The sequence below is a fragment of the Saimiri boliviensis genome, chromosome 6 (genome assembly GCF_048565385.1).
Source record: "Saimiri boliviensis isolate mSaiBol1 chromosome 6, mSaiBol1.pri, whole genome shotgun sequence".
In the NCBI taxonomy this organism is placed as follows: domain Eukaryota; kingdom Metazoa; phylum Chordata; class Mammalia; order Primates; family Cebidae; genus Saimiri; species Saimiri boliviensis.
Window position 1 is genome coordinate 55981180 of NC_133454.1, and position 23256 is coordinate 56004435.

Sequence of the window (23256 nt, forward strand, 5' to 3'; positions counted from 1 at the left end):
TAGATCCAGAATTTAACAGATTTGGCAAGTATGTTTTGTAGTTAATGGTTTGAGATCATAATCATTTCCTTCATGGAAGATGGATTCACTGCTCCTCCTGCCTTCTGTTTTTGCTTTTAGTGTTGAGGAAGGCTAATGGAAAAGAATTGCTTTTGCTCTCTCCCATCTTTACCTGGAATTGAACACATTTATTGTAGGAATGAGTGGTTTGCAGGAATGTTGACATTCAGGTGGGGACATGTTTCTCTTTAAATGTATACCTGGCAAGTTGCCCATATGGCATATAGATATTAACTGAATTCTCCACTGAGCTGTGGGATTAGCAGACACAGATTGTGTAGGATTGGGAGTTCTTTCTATTGGCTTATCTTTTCCTAAAACTATATAACAGGATATGAATACCTTTCTTCCTAAGTATCTTTTCATTATACTAGATATAGTTTCTTGAGTCTCACTCGTGAAAGCTTTTGGTTAACTATTAATAAAAAACTGTACATAGGGAAGATGATAATGGTTTTTGTTGTAAGGCGATAGTTCAGAGGTTGAAAGCAAGGGTTCTAGTTAGACTGTGAAGTTTTGAATCTAAGCTCCCTCATCTACTAGTTATATAACTTGTATATGTTACTTAACCTCTCTGAATCCCACATTTCTCTTCAATCAAACAAGGCTAAACATTTTACTTATCTCAGAATTATTGTTATAATTAAATGAATTAATACATAAAAATTACTTAAAGCAGATACTGTAAGTATGCAAGTAAAGCTACTCAAGTTTTAGCTATTATTGTAATGATTTTAATTGTTAATTATTATTATTATGGATAATGGATGATGTATTTGGAGCTATCACTTAGCATAATTTTTGACTACCAAATGTAGTTTGAGGCTTTTGACTGTTCTTCAACTAACCATGCTTCTCAAATGAATATTTTTCAGGGAAGCTAATCGCAGGAAATATGACACAGTTTACTGTGTTGTTCCTCACCTCTATAATGTATGTTTATTCTAGCCAATTGATCTCTTCCCTTATGTAAGTTCCACAGAATGATTTTTTCTAATAAGAATTAAGAAACCTTTGTTCTGATGATGAGCTGTTAAATTTGGGTTTACTTTGATAGAAAATTAAGCTAGATTTTCTTAATGGAGAATCTGGCCAATCACTATCCTGTACCCTCTCCTAGGGTAGAATTTTTTCCAGGAATTAAATAGCTCTATCTAGCAGGGTCTTCCTGCCTTTGGCAGTGGAGCTGTACAAAGGCCACATTGAGCATAGCTGCTGGGGAAACCCTTTTTCCCTCTCTAGCCTATAAATGCTGTTCTGTCTCTGTGAAAAGCCCTGACATCAGCTCTTGGAAAAATCCAAATACTTGTGTTAGAACAAGGCTGAAACACTTGCCTGGGCAGAGACTAATGGCTGAGCTATAGTTCTAAGTTTACTAGATTGCCTCTCAGTCTTGTTATGCTTTAAAAAAAAAAAAAAACAAAGCAAAAACTATGAGTTTCAGACATTATCTAGAGAAATTAGGCTAGAATGGACAACTAAATAGTGGCTCCCATTCTTTGCTAGTGTCTTATTTTGTTCTTTTTTCTAAAAATCTGTCTTCAAGATAATGTGAAATTCTTGCTTGAGGAGTGAAGGAGAGAAAGAATATATCAACGTTATAAACTTTGTGCAGTATTTTCTGCTTCTTAGATGCTGCATAAATAGTTGTTTGAGACAAACTGTAAACAGACCGTACTTAACTTCCTTAGTGTTCAAATTAGATCATGATGTAAAACTCTTCAGTGGTTTTCCATTATATTATGAATAAACTCTAACTCTGTTTCTGTGGCTCACATTCTTACGTTAGCTAGCCCCTGTCTAAATTGTGGATCTCATTTCAGTATCTTGACCATTTTCTGTGCTTAAGCCACAATGGACTTTGTATTTCTCAAATACATTAAGTTGTGTATCCCTTGTGACTCTTGTACTAGCTGTTTCCTTTACCTGTAATTCTGTGGCCCAGATCTTCCCATGGCTGGCTCCTTCATTTAACTGTCAGATCAAATGCCTCTAAGTTTTTTGGGGGGATAAACTAAACTAATATACTTAGTCAAGTAATACCTTTTTTAATACACTTACCACTGTTTGAAATTCTTCAGTACAGTTCTTTATGTGGAGTTCATCTTCCTCTTGTGGAATGTAAGCTGCTTGAGAGCAAGGACCTTATCTGATCAACTGATATAACCTTCAGTGTCTTGAACCTCCTAGCATAGGTTGGTGTTTGTGTAATTTGTATGCACTTGGCTGCCTGTAACAGAAAACACAAGTCAAACTGACTTAGGCAGTAACACATTTACTGGCTCACATAAAAAAGAAATCTAGAGGTAGTCTTCAGAGATTTTTGATTTAGGGACTTAACTATGTCAAGGGCCTAGATGCTTTCCATCTTTCCACTCTTGCCACCAAAATCAGCTTCATCCTAAACTAGTCCTTAAAGATGAATGTGAAGTAGCTGTTAAGGCTGCTTGCTTCTTCATTCATGTTCAGTGGGAGGAAGAGAAAGAAGTTTCACATTGCTCTCTCAAGAATAGTTTTATAGATATCACCAGTAAACTTTGTTTCTACTTTCATTGGGTTTTTTGGAACCAATCGCTTATCCAAGAATAGAATTATTGGTGGGCCAAAAAGGCCCATCACTGTTGCTACAGATGGTGTTGGCTTGACCTGAGTCATCTGGACTCTGAGAGGAATAGTAGAAAACTGAAAAAATTGGAATTCTCTTAGAAGGAAGGCCGTGGTTTCTGGAGTAACTTGTATCTTCTATAGTTCTCAATAAAAATGTATTGAATGACTGAATTCATATAGTAAAAATGCATCAAATTGTCAGGCATATGTTCAGCACCATAATACTTAATTTGAATACAAAATCAAATAGAACATTGTCCTTGCCTTCAAATAATTTAAGGTCTAATGAGAGAGCCAGACAAATTAACAGAATGGTAAAATGCCTTAAAAATCAGTTGATTAAAATAATTTAAAAGATGAAAAAGAGAAAAGGGGAAACAACAGATGAGACAAAAAGCAAATAGCAAGATGATGGACTTAAGTACTCACATCAGTAATCACACCAAAGGTAAATGGTCCAAACACCTCAGTTAAAATGTATAGACTATCAGATTAGATGAAACAGCAAAGCCCAAACGTATGCTGCCAACAAACACACCTTAAAATTAAAAGTACAGTACACATTGTTTAAAAGTAAAAGGATGGAAAAAGATGTGCCATGCTAATCTACACTGAAGGAAAACTAGACTACATTAATGTCAGATAAAGTAGATTTAAGATTATAGAGTATTAATAGGGACAAAAAGGCTAATTTTGTACTGATAAGAGGGTCAATTTAAAAAGAAGACATATTTAGGCATGTATACACCTAACAATAAAACTTTAAAATTCTTGTAACAAAAACTGACGTAATTGAAAGGACAAATAGACAAATGTACAAACATTGTGAGTTATTTTAGTATCTGTTTCTCAGTAATTGATAAAAGTAGATAAACTAAGCAAGGATGTAGAATACTCAATACTGTTGACCAATTGATTTAATCGCATTTTTGGAACATTCCAGCCACCAACCAAATACTTCTTTTTTTCCCCTGTTTGTAAGCACACATGGAACATTTACCACGACAGATAAAATTCTGGGCTGTAAAGTAAGTTTCAATGAATTAAAAGGACTCAAGTCATACAAAGTATGTTTCCTGGTCACCATGGAATTAAATTAGAAATCAATAAAAGATCTCTGGAAAGTCTCCAATTATTGGAAAATAAATAACACAAATCTTAACCCATTGTTCAAAGTAGAAATAAGAAAGGAAATGGCAAAATATTTTGATTTGGATGAAAATGAAAACACAACATATCAGAATTTGTAGGATGCCGTTAAAGCATTACATAAAAATTTATAGCGTTATACATCTATAAGAAAAGAGAGAAGGTCTGAAATCAATGTCATCAATTTTTTTTTTTTTTTTTTTTTTGGAGACAGGATTTTACTCTGTTGCCTAGGCTCAAGTGTAGTGGTTTGATCACCACAGCCTCAATCTCCTGGGCTCAAGCAGTCCTGACCTTAGCCTCCCTAGTAGCTGGGACTGTAGGTGTGCCCAGCTAATTTTTTTGGTAGACATGGGGTCTCACTACTGTGTTGCCTAGACTGATCTCAAACTTCTGGTCTCAAACTTCTGGGCTCAAGTGATCCTCCTGCTTCAGCCTCCCAAAATACTGGGATTTCAGGCATGAGCCACCACTCCTGACCATTTCATTTTAATAAACTAGATAAAGAAGAGCAAATTAAAACCAAAGCAGGCAGAATAAAAAAAATAGATGAGAACAGGAATCAATGAAGTAGAAAACAGAAAAACAGTAGAGAACATTAACCCCAAATCTGATTCTTTTGAGAAAATTAATACAATTATTAAACCTCTAACCAGCTGATCAGGATGAAAAGAGAGAAGACAAACATTGCTAATATCATAAATGAAGGTGGCAACATCATTACAGATTCTTCAGTTATTAAAAAAAAAGGGAGGCTGGGTGTGGTGGCTCATGCCTGTAATCCCAGCACTTTGGGAAGCTGAGATGGGCAGATCACTTGAGCCCAGGAGTTAAAGACCAGCCTGGCCAACATGGTGAAACCTCATCTTTACTAAAAATACAGACATTAGCTGGGCATGATGGTGTGAGCCTATAATCCCAGCTACTTGGGAGTCTCAGGTGTGAGAATCTCTTGAGCCCAGGAGGTTGAGGTTGCAGTGAGCTGAGAGGGTGCCACTACACTTCATCCTGGCCAACAGAATGAGACTCTGTCTCAAAAAAAAAAAAAAAAAAAAAAAAAAAAAAAAAGGAGAGAGAGAGAAGGGAGCATTGTGAATAGCTTTATGGCAATACATTTAACAATTTAGATGAAATATGATTGGTAATTTTATGAATTCCAACAAAATATGTACAGTATGTAAATATATACTATATATACATAAAACAGGAAAATCAGTAAAATATATATGCACTCTTTGTGTATGTATGTGTGTTTAATGACTGGATAGGGTTTATCCCAGGAGTACAAGATTGGTTCAACTTACAAAAATCAGGCAGTATAAGTAAATGGATGGTAAATTGTGGGAACTAGGTTTCTCACGTCAGAAAGGATCAAAGCAAGGGAGAAGACTGGAATGAACCCTATGGAACTAGATTAGAATAAGAGATAATCAGTATGAAGTCATGCTCAGCATAATATAGATACAGATATATGGATAGCTACAGAAACAATTATAGATATGTTGTATTAGTCTCTTCTGACACTGCTAATAAAGACGTATCGGAGACTGGGTAATTTATAAAGGAAAGAAGTTAAGTTCCACATGGTTGGGGAGGTCTCACAGCCATAGCAGAAGACAAATGAGGAGCAAAGTCATGTCTTACATGGCAGCAGGCAAAGAGAGCTCATGCAGGGGAACTCCCCTTTATAAAACCATCAGATCTCATGAGACTTACTCAGTACCACAAGAACAGCACAGGAAAAGATCCCCCCTTCATGATTCAGTTACCTCCCACCAAGTCCCTCCTACAACTTTGGAATTATGGGAGCTCCAATTCAAGATGAGATTTGGGTGGGGACACAGCCAAACCATATCATATGTATATATACTCCAGTTAGTATAACACATACATTTTCCAGCTCTCTCTCCTGAGAAGGCCTAGAAGTGGTGATATCTCAGTGGCAGTGAGTGCACCCAGCTCCTGGATCTTGGTTACTAAATATCACTTTTCAATAAAATAGCTTCTTGGAGAAATGATAGACTTTAAGGCTGCAATAGGGAAAATGCAAGTTGAACCTAGAGTGCCTTGTAATGCCACAAAAAAGAAAGTGCTCAAACAGAAAGGCAGGGACATGTCAATGGAATAAACTGGAACAATTTGAACAAGAGAGTAAATAACGTATTGGATTAGAACACAAAGTCCAAAATAAACATACCTGAGCCCATACTGATGTAAATGATTACGTACATACATAGGTGAGAAAACACAAATCTTCTTTACAGAAAAATTTCTGATAGTATACATAGATTCCTATTCCTCCAGAAGATGGAGCTTAATCTTCTCAGATGCTAGTGTGAATTGGGCTTAGTGGCTTGCTTCTAAAGAAAAAAATACGGTAAGGGAAAAATAGTAACTTTGCAGGGAGATGTCCAGTAAACACTGCCTTAACCAAATGACCAAGGTTAACGTTACTAGTCATAAGTCATATTGATATATATATCCTCTGATGGGTGATGAAAGGGTACTTAACCCCTGTGATATTCCAAAAATAGACCCACATATATAGAGAGAACTGATTTTCAAAAAAAGTGCAAAGGGAATTCATTTTCAACAAATGGTGCGGGAACATTTGGATTTCAGTTGGATATCATACTCTATATAAAAATTATTACAAAATATATTGCAGACCTAAAAGTAAAATAGAAAGTCATTCAACTTTTAGAAGAAAATGTAGGGGGAAATCTTCGTGATTTGGAGTTAGGCAAAGATTTCATAGGTATTAACATCATAAGAATGGGCGGTGACCCAATTTCCAAATAAAGTCACACAGGTATGGAAGTTAGGACTTCAGCATATCTTTGGAGAGGACGTAATTCAACCCACAACAAATGTAATGGTTCCCAATTAGGATTGGTTTTGTGTTTAATATAGAGAAACTGAGAATCCCTATATGCACTTAGTGCTTTTCACATACTACATAAGAAATGCCTCTTCCACATTTATGTTTACTCTTAAAATGTGTTGGTGGTGTTACTAATACAGCACAAATTCTCCTGAAAATATTATGAATTGTAGCTTTGGGCATTTATTTAGTTTGTTGATAGTACAACAATAACTGTTATTATGTATATCCCTGGGGTTCTTTTTGTTTGTTTGTTTTTTACTTTCAACAGGAACAGGGAGAGAGTCTGTCTCACCAATTTCGATTTCGTGCCACACTTTGCCACTTGGGCTTTAAAATAATGTTACCTTAGCCCTTTGTCTTACAAGGTCTGTTGCCCAAACAGCTTCTTCAGCTTCTACTGCTGTTTCCATAAAGATCTGAGACCAGTTCATGGAATTGAGCTAGGGGACCCGTGTGTCTTCTCTTTTCTGTTTACCTAGTACCAGCAGAAACTCCTTTCATTTCTAGTCCAAACTCCCATCTGGATTCCTTACTGTAAATGAATTTATCCCAAAGAAGAAATCAAGGGGGAGTGTAGAACTTGGGTTACAAGGATATTTGTTATAACATTCTTTATTATGTTGAAAAACTAGACGCAGCCTAAATATTTATAAAATGGAGCTTGTTAAATTAATAGCCATATCACAGGATGCTTGCAGCTATCAAGAATTATTTAGAACTGTGTTTTCCAAATCTTTATCTAATTTGGAAGTTCAACATATAAAATAAATAAACACAAAGCAGCTCTGATGTGTGGGGAATCTAGAGCCCTATCTACCCACTCCCGCTCTGTAACGGACCTCTTTAAACCTCACGAATTTTATGGAGCACAGTTTAAAACCAGCATGGTAGTGAAATAGCTAATATTGTAAACGTATGTTTTATTAAGTTGACGTTATCAACATGTCCAGTATGCTTCAATTTTTAGAAAAAGAAATTTTAAACATTGTATACAGAAATCTTATCTCTATATTGGAAAAAGGTGGGAATATATGTATAAAAATGCCCAGTGTTGGGATTATGAGTGATTGTTTCCCTATTTTGTCTTTAGTTTTTAAAAGTTTATACATGTACTTTGGACATAAAGAAAGTGAGACATTTCTTGATATTGAAAAGACAGAGAGAACCATTGCTTTATAGGAAACTTTACAGTTTGGAAAGATAGCAGTCTCATTACTCAATCCCTTGAGAGAGAGGGATTATCTTGAAAATGTTATAAAAATATTAGTAACAGATTTATTAAGAAATTATTAGTAGTCTTATGTGTTAAGTATATTAGGATAATTAACAGCTAAGGGAGAAAACATAACAGAATATCAGTGTCACACAGTGAACTTTGTAGAGCAGTGATTCCCAATTCTGAGATGCTGAAAGAGGAATGTCAGAAGTTGTAAAATACTCATCCTCCAACTTTTCAAATTCAGTGCTATGGTAAGCCATTGTTACTGATAAGAGTATGATTTCTTTGTTTTGGGTCAAGAAAAGCATTTGTAAAAGCAAGTGTAAAATGGCATGCGTATAGTTAATTTTCTCATCTTTTCCCCATAAACTCAGGTCCTTTCTTTTCTTTCTCTCTTTTTTTTTTTTGGAGATGGAGTCTCGGCTTTTTGACCCAGGCCAGAGTGCCATGGCACGATCTCAGCTCACTGCAACCTTTGCCTCCCAGGTTGTGTGATTCTGCTGCCTCAGCCTCCTGAGTAGCTGGGATTACAAATGCACATCACCATGCCTGGCTAATTTTTGTATTTTTAGTAGATATAGGATTTCACCATGTTGGTCAGGCTTGTCTCGAATTCCTTACCTCGTGATCCACCCTCTTCGGCCTCCCAAAGTGCTGGGATTACAAGTGTGAGCCACTGCACGTGGACCAGAGGTCCTTTTTTCTATGTGGTGTTTTGAAAGTCTGGGGTATTCATATTTGACAGGAGGAAGTGTGTTTTTTTTGTGACAAACTAAGTGGATCATTAATTCTGATTGAGGAATTGTTAATGCTTGACACCAGAACCAGAGTACTTGTGAGTGAAATCTTTCTAGTACAAAACCAAAAATTGAATTACAGCATTTGTTATAAATATAATCAATAAAAGTACTTTAATGAAAAAGAATTTCCTCAGAAGAAAATACTTTCTATGAATGCAGAAGGTGTTATATAGAAGATTTAATTGTAATGATATTGGTTATGATCAGTTTTTTTAGTTTTATCTTTACCTATATTTTGTATTCATATATGCCTCTAAATTTTACATGTTATCCATAATATATTTCTTATATAATTTAAAAATTCTAAGTAGAAAACAGGAAATATGTTCAATCTTTATTCCATTAGAGTTCTTCTTGGAAAGTATTAATATTTAAGGTCTTTGTTTCTCCATAAGAAATAGATCTATATAGTCAGGCACAGTGGCTCATGCCTGTAATCCCAGTGCTTTGGGAGGCTGAGGCTTGGGGATTGCTTGAGGCCAGGAGTTGGAGACCAACCTGGGCAACACAGCAAGAGCTGGTCTCTACAAAAAAATAATAATAATAAAATTTAGCTGGGTGTGGTGGTTTGCACCTGTGGTCCTATCTGCTTAGGAGGCTGAGGTGGGAGGATTCCCTTGAGCCCAGGAGTTGGGTTACAGTGACCTATGATCATGCCAAAGAAAGAAAGAAAGGAAGGAAGGAAAGAAGGAAGAGAGGGAGGAATAGATTTATTTCAAATTAATTCAAGGAGGTTGTACACATTTTTAGAACACATGAGAACAAAGTTTATACTTTTCTGGTTTTCTGGATTTCCTTGATGAGTTTTTGGTAAATCCTTGTCTATGTAGCTTTGTGGCATAGGTATGACTGTGGTTGGGCTTCTTTGTACTCAAGCAATGAATGCATACCAACTGTAACAGCTGAAGGTAGGATCATGAATAAATACTCTCTGATTTTGGCTTAGTATAGTTCTGGTTGTTTTCCCTTCTCCTGACATTTCAAAAAAAAAAAAAACAATTTCCTATTCCTGTAATTTTTTTTGTTTTTTTGGCATGAAGTAAGAAATATTTAATACATAAGATAAGTCATTATAATTAACTTGTTGAATCACATTTTCTTGCAGAATGACATTTTTACGGATGTCTTAGGTTTTTTTCAATTAAAAAAACAAGCAAAGTGCAAATATAATGTGATTTAAAATGGTAATATCAGCATTTAAAATTTTGAGAACTCTTTTTTAAATCATAGGATGCTCTATATTCAAAAAAGTAAAATATTAGGCAGTATTCTATATTTCGAATTTTACATTTAAGTAAAATTCTCTGGCTCAGACTGAAAAGTAAACGCTGTATGTTGGAGCTTGTCTCAATGACACTTAAAAGCTGAGCCTTTCTACTTTTTCGGAAGCACATATGTATCCTTTAGCAAATGTGTAGAAAGCAGCCTGTCCGAACAAATTTTGTTCACCTGTTCTCACTTTGGTTTATAAATTGTAAACATTTAATAATATTTTATATAAAATATTTGTGGGAAAAATGCCCATCCCTGATTAAGAGGACTTTTTTCCTACTCTTATTTTTATTATTTTTACCAGTATATTCTGAAGTAGAGAAATGTGAAATGAGATTAAGATTTAAATTCCTAACAAACAGAATCATGCGTTATCCCTGTTTTATAAGTCAGGAGATCATTTTGTAGAGACCAGTTTATTGTTTACATTTGTTTAATGACTCTTATATTTGTTTATTGATTCTTAGAAACCTTATATATTAATATGTTCAAGAAGAACTCTAATGGAATATCTCTTCCGTAAGAATGGATTGATGATTTGCCTGTTGTTTAATGAGATGAGGATACTTTTTTAAGTATTTTGAGGATCTCATACTTTTCTGGCATTCTTTTTACATGGTTTTCTGAAGTGAATATAGTCTAAAAAAAATACTGTGTAAGGTATTAGTAATCGGATACTCATGATAACAAAGGAAAGTGGTGGAAAAACCTAAGAAATATTCACAAAGATGATAATTTTCCAGATTGTTAATAAGGAAATGAAAGTCTCTAATAAGCTATTACATTAATTGGGAACTATATTTCTCAGTTCAGTAACAACTAATAGTCAATCTATAATAGCTCCACCAGAGGGAATGAAAGTAATTTAGAAAAATATTTACTATTTGATTTGTCAGAGTGTGTCCAGGAAGGAAGAGAGCCTATGGGTCTGTTGTGCATTTAAGCTCTTCAGTAAAAGTGGTGGTATACTAAGCTATATTTAAGAAGGCAGTTTGAGATTTTATATTATGTGCTAGTGAATCATTTTTGGATTTTGCACCAGAACTGAGTTCTTTGGTCCCTGCATTTCTGTGGTTTGTGTTGCAAGGTCCAGAGGCTTAAAACAAAGAACACCATGGGAAATTCTCCATGAGTCATTCTGTCAGCTGTAGCTTCTGTTGTAGAGTCCTTCAGAAATAACTAGTGTTTTTTTTTTTTGTTGTTGTTGTTGTTTTGTTTTTTAATTTTATTTGGAGATATTTTATTTTTTTATTTTTATTTTTTATTGCATTTTAGGTTTGGGGGTACATGTGAAGAACATGCAAGATTGTTGCATAGGTACACACATGGCGGTGTGGTTTGCTGCCTTCCTTCCCCTCACCTGTATCTGTCATTTCTCCCCATGCTACCTCTTCCCACCTCCCCACCTCCCTGTCCCTCCCCCGTTTCCCCCCAACAGACCCCAGCGTGTAGTACTCCCCTCCCTGTGTCCATGTGTTCTCGTTGTTCAACACCCGCCTATGAGTGAGAACATGCGGTGTTTGATTTTCTGCTAATAGAAATCCCATTTGACCCAGCAATCCCATTACTGGGTATATATCCAAAGGATTATAAATCATTCTACTATAAGGACACATGCACACGAATGTTCATTGCAGCACTGTTTACAATAGCAAAGACCTGGAACCAACCCAAATACCCATCGATGATAGACTGGATAGGGAAAATGTGGTACATATACACCATGGAATATTACGCAGCCATCAAAAATAATGAGTTTGCGTCCTTTGTAGGGACATGGATGAACCTGGAAACCATCATTCTCAGCAAACTGACACAAGAGAAATAACTAGTGTTTTATTGCCAGCTCTGCTAGCTACTTTTCATACTTTGGTTCTATATGCTTATAAAAAAGTGTGTCAGTATGGCTGTTGTGTTGTAGCTAATGTTCAGACTTTTTTTTTTTTCCACAATTCCGTAATTTTTAGTTCTTTTAGTGGCTCTAAGCTAGACTAGTAATAAATTGTAGGTGGTGAAAGGATTTATGACTGTTTATTTTGTTGTTGTTGCGAGGTAAGGAGGTAGTCATTTAATACTTTTGGTTCTGTGAATCTTACAGTCCAGAGAACTAAAGATTGTTAACAGTTCAGCTGGAGTTGGCACTATGTGCTAAATCCCTATCCTTAAGAGCTCTTTATGTATTGCGGACAAATGTCCTCTTAGCTGTTTTGTTATTTTGTGAAAAATAATAATAATAAAGCAAGGCAGTTCAGCTTTATACTAGTTTTAAATTTGAAGTACTATGCTTTAGGCCATTTAAATTGTTTTGTAGAAACAGATAAATAAAAAGCTTGATTTGAATCCTGCCCACAGGATGCCTTAATCACCTTTGATATTTTAAAGGAGATGAGGAAATAATGGACTTTTTTGCTATTAAGTGGTAGATGTGGTCAACACAATTTCACTAGATTTGAAAAAAATCACTGTCCCTACTTGACAGGAAAATTTAAAATGTGGATTGTAACCTGATCTTTTTTTCTTAGAGTGTAGTGTCTGAGAAGTTTGTTAACTTAAGCATTGACATGAATTTTCTATGACACAACTTGGCAAATTAAATCTGTGGTTTCATCACTGGCTTTGAATTACACATTTCTATGCATTTTACTTAGCTAAAAACCTACTTCAATATTCAGTTTTTAAATTTATTTTCTTTTCTACTTAATTCTAATACATATCACTAACATTCACATTTTATTTTTGTTCTTTTTAATAATAAATACATAAGTGGTTACTGCTTGCTAGGCAATGCTTCTTATTTTCTAATTTAATCCCCAAAACAAATTTGTGAGATACAGATAGAGGTATTAGTAATTAATGTTTTACAGGAGATGCTTAAAAAGGTTAAGCAACTTGTTCAAGTTCAAACACTGTTAAATTGTGAAACTAGAATACAAACCCAGTTACGTTTGTTTCTGAGGATTCCCTTGCCTGCAAGGCCTGCAAATTTTAGGGAATTTTCATTTACAACAATCAGAAATACTACTCCCATCCCACCGTGTCAGTTTCTGATTTGCAATAGTATATTTCCTGCTCTGGTATTTACTTCGTCTTATGAGGGTTGAGCCTAAAAATTACCTTGTTATCTAATTTTCAGAGTTATTTGTCTAGTAACCCTCCTCACTGGAGTGGGTTTCAATAAAATGGTGCTGTATTTCACTCATTTCAAATTGCAGTATTTTTCTCCTTATTTTAACATCACTAAAATCAGTGTATCTGCTAATGGAATTCTTGATAATTCTAAATTTAGTAGGTAACATTGTTTGACTGCCAATAAAATCTTAACCACTATCCAATGTAAAAAAAATTTGTTTAACCACCTCCCCTTCATTTCAACCATCCCTTATTAAGAAGAACTAAATCTCAAATGCTCCTTTGTAACTAAACCTAGGGAAGAAATATCTAATACCCTGGAGGACAGAGAAAAGGGTGTGAATTAAGGTTTGAGTGTCATATCTTTACTTCTCATATGGTTTCAGAACACTTCTCTTTGGAGTATTGTCAAAAGGCTCTTTATGCACTGAAATCAGTAAAAGGTGATTTCTAGTAGACTATTGCAAGCAAATAAGCGACAACACAGAACTTTCTGGTTCTTTGCAATTTTTTAAGTCCAGCAGAAATTATTTTTAACAATATTAAAGGACCATTTCATTTACAAAATTGTATGTGTTTGTGTGTGCTTATTAGAATAGTTAAACTTGGTTAAAAGGTAACTTTTACTCTAGTATACATTATTTATTGGGTTAGGTTTATTTAACTACCAAATCACATTTCCCTCTGCACTGTAATAACACATTGGGAGGGGTGTGTATGAATATATAAAATTTGGAGAGGTCTCTAAATATTGCTACCTAGGGCTTAAAAATTAGAACTCGGAATTTAACAAGGAGAAGGCATTCTGAGTTGAATGAATACATGTATTCTGAACATTGAAGACCTTTGGTTAGGGGTTCTGGAATATAGCTGTGCTTAATATATGAAATCAAAAGTAAAGGCAGGCCAGGCATGGTGGCTCATCTCATACCTGTAATCCCAGCACGTTGGGAGGCCGAGGCGGGTGGATCACTTGAGTTCAGCAGTTCAAGACCAGCCTGGCCAACATGGGGAAACTCCGTCTCTACTAAAAATACAAAAATTACCCAGGCATGGTGGTGCGTGCCAGCTACTTGGGAGGCTGAGGCAGGAGAATCGTTTGAACACAGGAGGTGGAGGTTGCAGTGAGCTGCGGTCTCACCACTGCACTGGGTGACAAAGTGAGACTTCATCTCAAAATAAAAAAGGCAGCTAGCCACCATTTCCCAGTGAATTCCTGATAATTCTTTGCTTTATTAATAATAGTTCTTCATTTTGCAATTTGACTTTTTCTGCTATCTATTAATAGAAAAATATACACACACACATATAAGAAAACACATATATTCATTGTTGGCAAAATGTCCAAGTTATCAATATGGTATTTTCAAACACTAGGCACAGTTTCATTAGGTGCATGTAACATTATGTCATCATCACATGCAGCTGTTCTACATAAATACCTAACCAAAAGATATTGTCATGATTGCATGATTAGACTACACAGTGGACAGGGACTTAAAAGTATAGGAGTTTTCTTCACCAGAATTTATTTCATCAGACTGATTTGAATTGATTTGTTGCTTAGAACCTGGCCACTTTTTAGCTTCAGACCTGCCTTTCTGTAGCATTTGATAGTACTGATTATCTACTCTTCCTTCGCTTCTGGGACCTTTTCTCTTTTCTGACTCATCATCTTAATTTCCTTTATTGGCCTCCATTCTCAATCATGCAGATGCTCGTTTCTCCCCCAAATTTGAGCCTAGGCATTTCTTTTTTACTCAGTGTTTTAAATTTTAGTGACCATCGTTAGGTTGATGACTCAAATCTGCAGCTTCAGTCCCAGACTTTTCTTTGAGTTTCTAGCTTACTATTTCCAGTTCTCTGATTACATCTGTCTCAGTATTTAGCATATGGTAGGGATTTTGTGAAACCGTAGGATTATCTTGGTGATTTTCCTCGCTGAAGCACAGGGAACTAATGAAATAGCCAAGAAGGTTCTTGACATTGTTACTTATGCATATAAGCATATACACACACACACATTTTTTTTTTCTTTAGCAGATACTTTAAGGTAGAATTCAATGATTAGAGAAAAATTATGATTTTAGTATCATTTGAGAAGTTCTTTATACTTCATTGAATATAGTAAGTAGATTATGATAAGCAAGTTGGACTGTGGGTGTGGTCCTTGTTCATTTTCTACTTCCATTTTTGTTGTCTTTTTTCCTCTCCTTTTTCGTTACCTTGTAAGAGAAAATAGCTCAGGAAACTCGTTTACAATCAGTAGTCTGGGAACTTCCGGGATTCTTTAGCAGCATCCCCCTGGATGTAGCAGTCTCTTGACGCAAGCAGCATTGTTTTAGGGTAGGAGTTTTTATAATGGCTGTGAGGTTGAGTGGCTAAGGTTGATAAATGGCAGTTGTTACCCTTTGCAGAAACTCAGTTGGAATCCTTTTCTGTCAACTTTTATGTTCATCTGTAAATTAAGAAACGTGTTCCCATTCCCTCCCTCTCCTACCTCAACAAGTATGGACAGACTGCTTAGGATCTCCTATTTCTGAAGATTTCATGGTCTTTTGTAAAGTCAGTTTGTTCTCCAGAACAGTGTCATCTTGTCCCAGAACCCCCTTTACTTATTATCACTACTTTTGTTGTGAGTTAACATGCTGTCACTGATGAGGAAGAGTTTTAGATTCTTTGTCTTTTTCTGTGGATCAATTTTGGTTTAAATAGGTGTCAAAGGGAATTGTAAGTAAACTTGTATTTTATAGATTTTGTTTTTAACTAAACTACCTCCATACCAAATGAAATGTAGTCATTGAAGTGTCATTGTTTTATGTTTATTTACTAATAGGCTTTTTTAAAACCCTAGTTTTACTTTTATTCTTAATAAAGTACTGTTCCTATCACTAGACTAAATAATCTTTACATAAAATGCCATAGGTTGAAATAATCTAAAAGATAGAAATAAAAAAATGAGGTGATATTTGGGAAGACTTAGATTAGCATTTATATATAGCATCAAACTCTTATCACAAAGTTTCCAGTAATATTTATTTAACAGAGAGACAACCAGGAGGAAATGCTGTAGTTCTTTCAGCTTATAGGACCCCCCAGAAAAAGAAAACAGGAAAGTACCCTTTGTTTTCTACTTTTGGAAGGTTTGTTTTTTTTTGTAACTGATAGTACTTTAATTTCTTCTAGATATATGTTATTAAATCTAAACCTAATAATTGAGGATCATGATGACATAGATCAATAGTGCAGTAATCAGCACCCAGATATTTTGGGAAGTAGGGTGAAGTGATAGAAGGAAGGAACTTTTCTTTCTAGGAAATCAGTGAGAATAATATTTTAATGGCAAAATATTTCTTTTTGTCTTAACTTTTAAAAATCTGTAAAATGGAGAGAATATCTCTTCATAGATGTTTCTTTTTTTGAGGATTAAACAAGATAATTCATTTGAAAATAATGTATAGCAGTTAGTAAGCCCTTTATAAATTTAGCAGTTGTTCTTATTATTGGAATTTTTGAAAAGAAAAGCATACTCCAGGACAGCTGATGGTAAATGTACTGGCAATTTTCAGATTTAACGAAGTAATTAAGATATTTAAACGGGGTGTTCAACTTCTTATTCCTCCAGTTGATTCTTGCTATTGGAAAGTTAGCATAAGATTTAAATCTCTGATTCTGGTTCAGTAGAATGAATAAATTTAATAACAAAATCTTTTCAGTAAAACAACTACATTTATCCTTATTTTTTCTGTTTCAGGTTTCCCCTCAAAAAACCTATAAGGTAAGTTTGCTCAATTGCTCTTCATACTCAAGTTTAGATTATATTTTAATTATAAGCATCCCTTTAAAATTATGTTGGATTTTTGTGATTTTTGATATTGTGTATTCAAGTAATTCAAAATTTCAAAACGTTTTACAGATTTAAAATACAAAAGATGTTACTTTTTTCTGGAAGACAGCATTGTTTTGGTAATACTTCTAATATAAGCATTTAAAATTTTGTTCATAATGATATTTAAGGTCATTATGAAGAGATTTAAAATCTATTTGTGACTGTTTTGAATTAGAGTAGGTTGGGAGGTGAAAATGGAATGCTAGTTTTTTATGTGTTTTATCACTTGTGTGACTATAATTGGCTTTAGTTAATGAACTTTGGTACTAGCTTAGTCTTAATTATGACAGTGAAGAAAAAAATCCAAAATGTTAAACTATATCTATGCCTATATTCATGTCTATGTATTTACTCATTTCCAGGTATTAAATGCCTCTTCCTCAGTACATTTGCTTTCAGCATTTCTTCTGTAATCTTAATTATCATAAATATTATTTAAAATGTAGGCAGTATGTCATTCCTAATTATTGTATTTTATCATTTCTAGTGTCAGCACAGTGTAGGATCCAGTGCTGCAGTGAATATGTATATGTGTACATATGTATTACTGTTATGGTCTTGTCACCCAACCATTATCTGGTCAGTGTAATTGGCTAAGCCATAGAAAAAATAATAATTCTAATGTTACTGGTCCTGAAAGTGGTTGGCTAAGACTTCTGTGGCTAGAGCTACATAGGCAGGCTTAAAATGAGGCTTGCCTAAGGCTTGCTTTTTAACTTTTAAACTGTTCTCATGCATGATCTATTTATGCGGTGATTTTGCACTTGATCATAGTATATGTAGAGAATGTGTTTAATTCCTTTTAGGCTTTTTTTTTTTGGTCTGTTAAATGGAAATGATAGTATTGACCTGTGAAAATCATACCAAATAATGTAAGCAGTTACTTCTAAGAATAAAAGAGACTTTAATGCTGACTACTATTTTTAATTATTTTAAGCACTTTTTATAATCAAGTAAATAGATTATGTATCAACAAAACTAATTGAAAAATATAAATTAGAGAGGTTTATGGTGATGTGTAAAGTAAACTGATTTCCTGGTTTGTCTTTTAAGATCTACTTTTGGGATTTAAAAATTTTATTCTAATGATTTTCTTGCACTAAACATTTGATTACTTTGCTTTAATTTAGGCATGGAAGTATTTTGAACCGAGAGTCACCAACAGATAAGAAGCAGAAAGTAGAGCGCATTGCATCACATGATTTTGACCCCACAGGTAAAATACTATTTATTCTTTCAAAGAATATTGAGAGTAGTGAAGTTCAGAATAATAGAGCCTAAGCTACTTGAAACACTCAGGAATGGTTGATCTGTTTTAGGACTCTCCTTTTTCTCCAATTATGTCATGATAAAGCCTTTGCATTCAGCAGGAATGCAAGCATTTTTAACTTTCAACACTGTACATTGCACTGCAGAAATATCATTATAGAGTATATTATATTTTTAAGTAGTGATAAAGAAATGATTATATAATAATTGGAGATTTGGTCAGATCAAGGACTCAGTATTAAGATGAATTGTGGTATAAGCAGAAGGATGTTATAAAACCAAGACTATAACAAATCTACACTTCTGTAGTCATCTAAAAATTCAATTGTGATCATGGTGAATTGGAGTTTTAGACAAATCAATTTCATAAAGTAATGATTATCTCATTTTAGAGTAAACAAATGAGTAGAAATCCCTTCTTCTTCAGTCAAAAAGTATTCTGAACTTAGAGAGCTGTCTTTCAACCTTAGCAATGTTGATCTTTCCTAGAGTTGACACGTTAATAGACTTTTAGATTGATCTCCTTTTACAACATATGGGCTTTTCCCCTTTGGCTTTCTCCTTGTAAACTTACTCGGTATTTGATTCATAAAAAATGCTTGGTAATCTTGCTTTTGTCATTTGAAACTGATAAATACTTTTTATGCACATACTAGTTTATTCAGTTATATGTCCCTTTGACAAAGGACAGAGTAAATCCTCTAATCTCAGATACATAAAAATAATGTATCTATTTTTTAGGTATTTTTATTTAGAAATATTTTAAATATTTAATAGAGAATAGTATGTTTTATGTATATAAGACATTTCATACTTTATCAGTATAAACTTTTATTTTGAAAAAACACTATAAATATTATTTAGGAAGCACATACTAATCATTTTCTGCATTTTGTGTAGTAGGTAAAATGAAATTTAATCATTAATTTAGGAGGTGCTGGTAATTTGTGTTATGCAACTTAACAGATCTCCATGAAGAGAGAATTTTCTATTCTGATGCCTAATTTTGTAGTCATGGAGGTCAGAGGCTTTCATTTACATGATTAGATATTGTCTTATAAATAAGGTCAAAAGTTTCTGCCCTATGTTCACAAAAATATAATCTTGTTAGGTTTATTTTATATGTACATCTGTGCTATGCCCTTCTCCAAAGACAGATTTAAGCAAAGGTGTATGCAATGGCTTCATAATCATTATAGCTTTTAGTGCTTTTGTCATCTCTACAATTATCAGATGTTATATTTTGTATACCATTCATGTGTTGTTTTGTTTGAACATATTTTTATTGCACTGTCTTTTCTTCTATAAATCTTTAAAATATGTCATTATCTGTGCTGTTCGTGACTATTCTAAGAGCTGTCATCTGTTATGTTCATACTTTGTGTTTGCACGATTTAACTTGATCATGATTCATTCTTTTTTCCCCATGAATTTTTTCCCTTACATTGGTCTCCATATTTTCTATATCTCTCTCCTTTTCTCCCGCTCTTGTGCAGATAGCTCCTCCAAGAAGACAAAGTCTAGTTCAGAGGAGAGTAGATCCGAGATATATGGTAAGCTAATATAGCTAATTCAGCCTTGCCCTTTGAAGCTTGCTTCATGGTGTTCCTGTTCTGTTCTGTTCTGTTCTTTCTTTCTTTTTTAAATAACTGCAGCCTTTCCTTGCGTCTGCTGTGCATGGCATGATCTACTGCAGGGAAAGGGATCCTGGGGTTTTAACATGGCTGTGATGTGGAAGCTTAAGGTTGCTAGAAACTAACATTGTAGATTAAGAGTAGGCCACATTGCCCATCTTCTCCCGTCTTGTTTATGGTAGGAACATATCTCTAATCTGTTTGGGTTAGGTTCCTCCAAATAACATGAATGGGCTTTGGATTCTTGTCATCTTCTTCCCACGTCTCATTTGCAGAGTTTGGATTATGAAGAATTTGAGGAATTAAGTTTTTTCCTCTAAGTGTAATACTAGTGTCATTTAGATGTATTAGCAGTTCTTTGGAATTTTTATTTCAATTTTGTTTGTTTATTTTTAATTGCCTCATCATGTGGAAAAGTCATTCTTGTATAATTTATCCATGATGGCAAAAATATGTAAGTATTTTATTTTCATAGCTTGAAGAATTTGTGTCTTTGAGAAGTTTCTCTGAAGCTTAATTGGAATGGGAAAATTTCAAAATGGTACCTTTTAAAAATAATCTTCACAAAGACCAAGTTTAACCTGAATGGTCAACTTTTGCAGGAGATGACTGAAATGCTATTATTTCCAGACTGTGTCCTGTCTTCCAGAGATACAATAAACCATGTTTATGAAGTTTATAGCTATTTTTCCTTTTTCTTTGCAGTTTTACTTGCCCTCTTTCCTTCTTTTGGTGACTGATTAGGGTTTTGTTTATTTGTTTATTTATTTATTTATTTTTGTTTTTCTGTGAAAAGTGAATAGGAGAGGAATTACCTGGAACTGAGACATCAAAAATAATTTCTGAAAGACTGATCAATTATTTCTTTTTTTAGGAAGATTCTAAATTTGGCCTCAAAGGGAAATCAGATAATCTTTAATAGAGCCACAAGTCTATCGAGTAGAAGTTTCCCGAGGTGCGAGTGTGTCCTAGCTTGATACACAGAAGAGGAAAAAAATACAGAAATTGCCCTCCCCCTTTTAAGATATTTGACAGTTCACATCTACTGGCACTTGAGCCCATAATATCAGATACTTTTTAGTATTATGAAGACTCAGTGTTTGGTTTTCAACTACTTAATGCTTCTTTGTTAGATACATACACATAGTTCTTTACTTGGGTTTTTGTGACCAGTGCTTTTTCTGTATAGTTATACCTTTTACAATAGTTCAGCAGTAAAGGTATACTATGCCTTGTGGCAGGTCAAGTTTAAGCTTTTTCTTCCTTCCAAAGTATTTTGGCTGCTCATGAGTAAAAAATAACTAATTCCTTGAGACTCTGGCTTTCTGTTCTATATCAAGAGCTTTTTATAGTTTATTCTTTCCTTAGGCACATGAACATTATCTTTTTACCTCTGTTCTTTTTCAGTAGCCCTTGCAATGTTCTATTTCGTCTCCCTCTCCATTTTCGTAGATTTTCAATGTGTATTTAAAAGCTTGTTGTGTGCTTTGGATGAAGACTAACAGTTTAGGAATCTCTGACTAGAAATATTATACTAATATTTTTCTTAGCAGTGATAGAAATATTAATACTAGTTCAGACATGCCATTGGCTTGGTAGTGATAGAAACATTTTAAGTGGTAATTGGGAAGTAAGGTGTGGCTTCTCTGTGTGTTTGTTTTTTGAGAACCCTTGAAATACCTCTTTTGGAAGGAACTGAGTCCACAAGTCCTCAAAAAGCACTCCTCAAGGGACGAGTTGATCAGAACAGAATTAGCATGCTAATGTAAATCTTTTTGACATTACAAATATTTTATCACCTGCGTGAATAGACTTCTTTAGACTCTGTACAGTTAGCATAGATGAAAAAGTCTCTTTGGGGATTCAGGAAAGCTCAAAACTACTGCAATGTGACTGAGTAGAGTCATAGCAACTGGTGACATTCTGCTTTAGTGTAGGGTCTTATTACAAGCCCACTTCAAACTTTTGAGATTATACATTGTTTTCTCTTGGGGTAAAATTCATTAGCTGGGTACTTAACGAAAATGCTAGTTACTCACATATGATTTAATTTAAACTTTCTTGGATTTTTTTTTTTTTTTTCTTTTGAGACAGGCTCTTGCTGTGCCCAGGTTGGAGTATAGTGGCCCGATCATGGCTCACTGCAGCCTCAACCTCCTGGGCTCAAGTGATCCTCCCACCTAAGACTCCAAAGTAGCTGTGACTACAGATGCACAACACCACATCCAGCTTATTATTATTATTTTTTAATAGAGATGAGGTTGTTGAAGGAATGATTTGCTAGGGGGGAAAAAAAGAAATAAATAGTAGAGACAGAGTCTCACCATGTTACCCAGGATGGCCTCCATCTCCTGAGCTCAAACAATCCTCCTGCCTTGGCCTCCCGAAGTGCTTGGATTACAGGCATTAGCCACCACACCTGGCTTCTTAGCCATTGTTAGAGCTACTTTGTGAAATAGATTTACTATGTACATCTTAAAAGGAAACCAAGTGTTTGCTTTGTATTAACATTTTTTGTTAGGTTTCTGCCCAGTGCTGTCAGTTGGTTATTTATTCCATTTCCCCTTATTTTTCCCTCTCTACGTTTTAGAGTCTATTAAACATACATGGATGTGTTTTGTGATCTACAATTTTAATAATACTTGATTTTAATAATACTTTTGTGGGTTATTTTAGGAAATGAGAGATTCAGCAAGAGAATTCTGAGTTAGACCATAGCTGCTTCTTAACTGCTATCATGGTGTCATGAATAAATTCCCGCTGACAGTATTCGGTGCAAGAAAATAAGCTATGTCTTTTTAAAGCTGTCTTAGTGTGCTCAGGCCACTGTAACAAAATACCATAGACTGCATGGTTTAAGCAATAGAAATTCATTTTCTCACAGTTCTGGAAGTTGGGAGATCAAGATTAGGGTACCAGTGTGGTCAGGTCAGAAGATTCCCTTGCTGGCTTGCAGATGGCTGTTTTCTTGCTGTTTGTCTCACATGGCCTTTCTCCCTGTGTGCCGATGCCCTGTCTTTAGTTTCTATGATACTTCATCAATGTGGTTCTTTTCTCTTTGTAATTATTTTGTCTCTGTTTATTTGATTGCTTTTTCCCTCTTGTTTTAGACATGTAGGCATGACCCAAGTTTCTGTCTCCAGTCTTTCTTCCAGTCTCCAGTCTAAGTGTCTCATAAGTTGAGAGTGACCAAACTGGTTCATCGTTGTTCTCTACAGCTGGAAATCAGTCTTCCTCTTGATTCCCCTAATTCTTTTAATGATACTGTCATTCTTCCATTCATCTCGTCTTATTTCCTTAAAGTGATATTTGACTTCTCCATTTTCCCTTGTTCCCTGTGG

The 23256-nt window shown here is 34.6% G+C and overlaps 1 protein-coding gene across 3 annotated transcripts in view; it reads left to right on the plus strand.

The window, feature by feature from the left end:
- ARHGEF12 (Rho guanine nucleotide exchange factor 12) overlaps positions 1–23256 on the plus strand; it is a 148803-nt gene that overhangs the window by 49556 nt on the left and 75991 nt on the right. For 2 of the 3 annotated variants that reach the window (XM_003923590.4, XM_074400735.1), the window contains exons 2-4: positions 16878–16901; positions 18143–18228; positions 19778–19834. In XM_003923590.4, the coding sequence (XP_003923639.1) occupies positions 16878–16901; positions 18143–18228; positions 19778–19834 (167 nt within the window). The remainder of the gene's footprint in view (positions 1–16877; positions 16902–18142; positions 18229–19777; positions 19835–23256) is intronic. The other variant, XM_010334424.3, reaches the window with a different exon arrangement.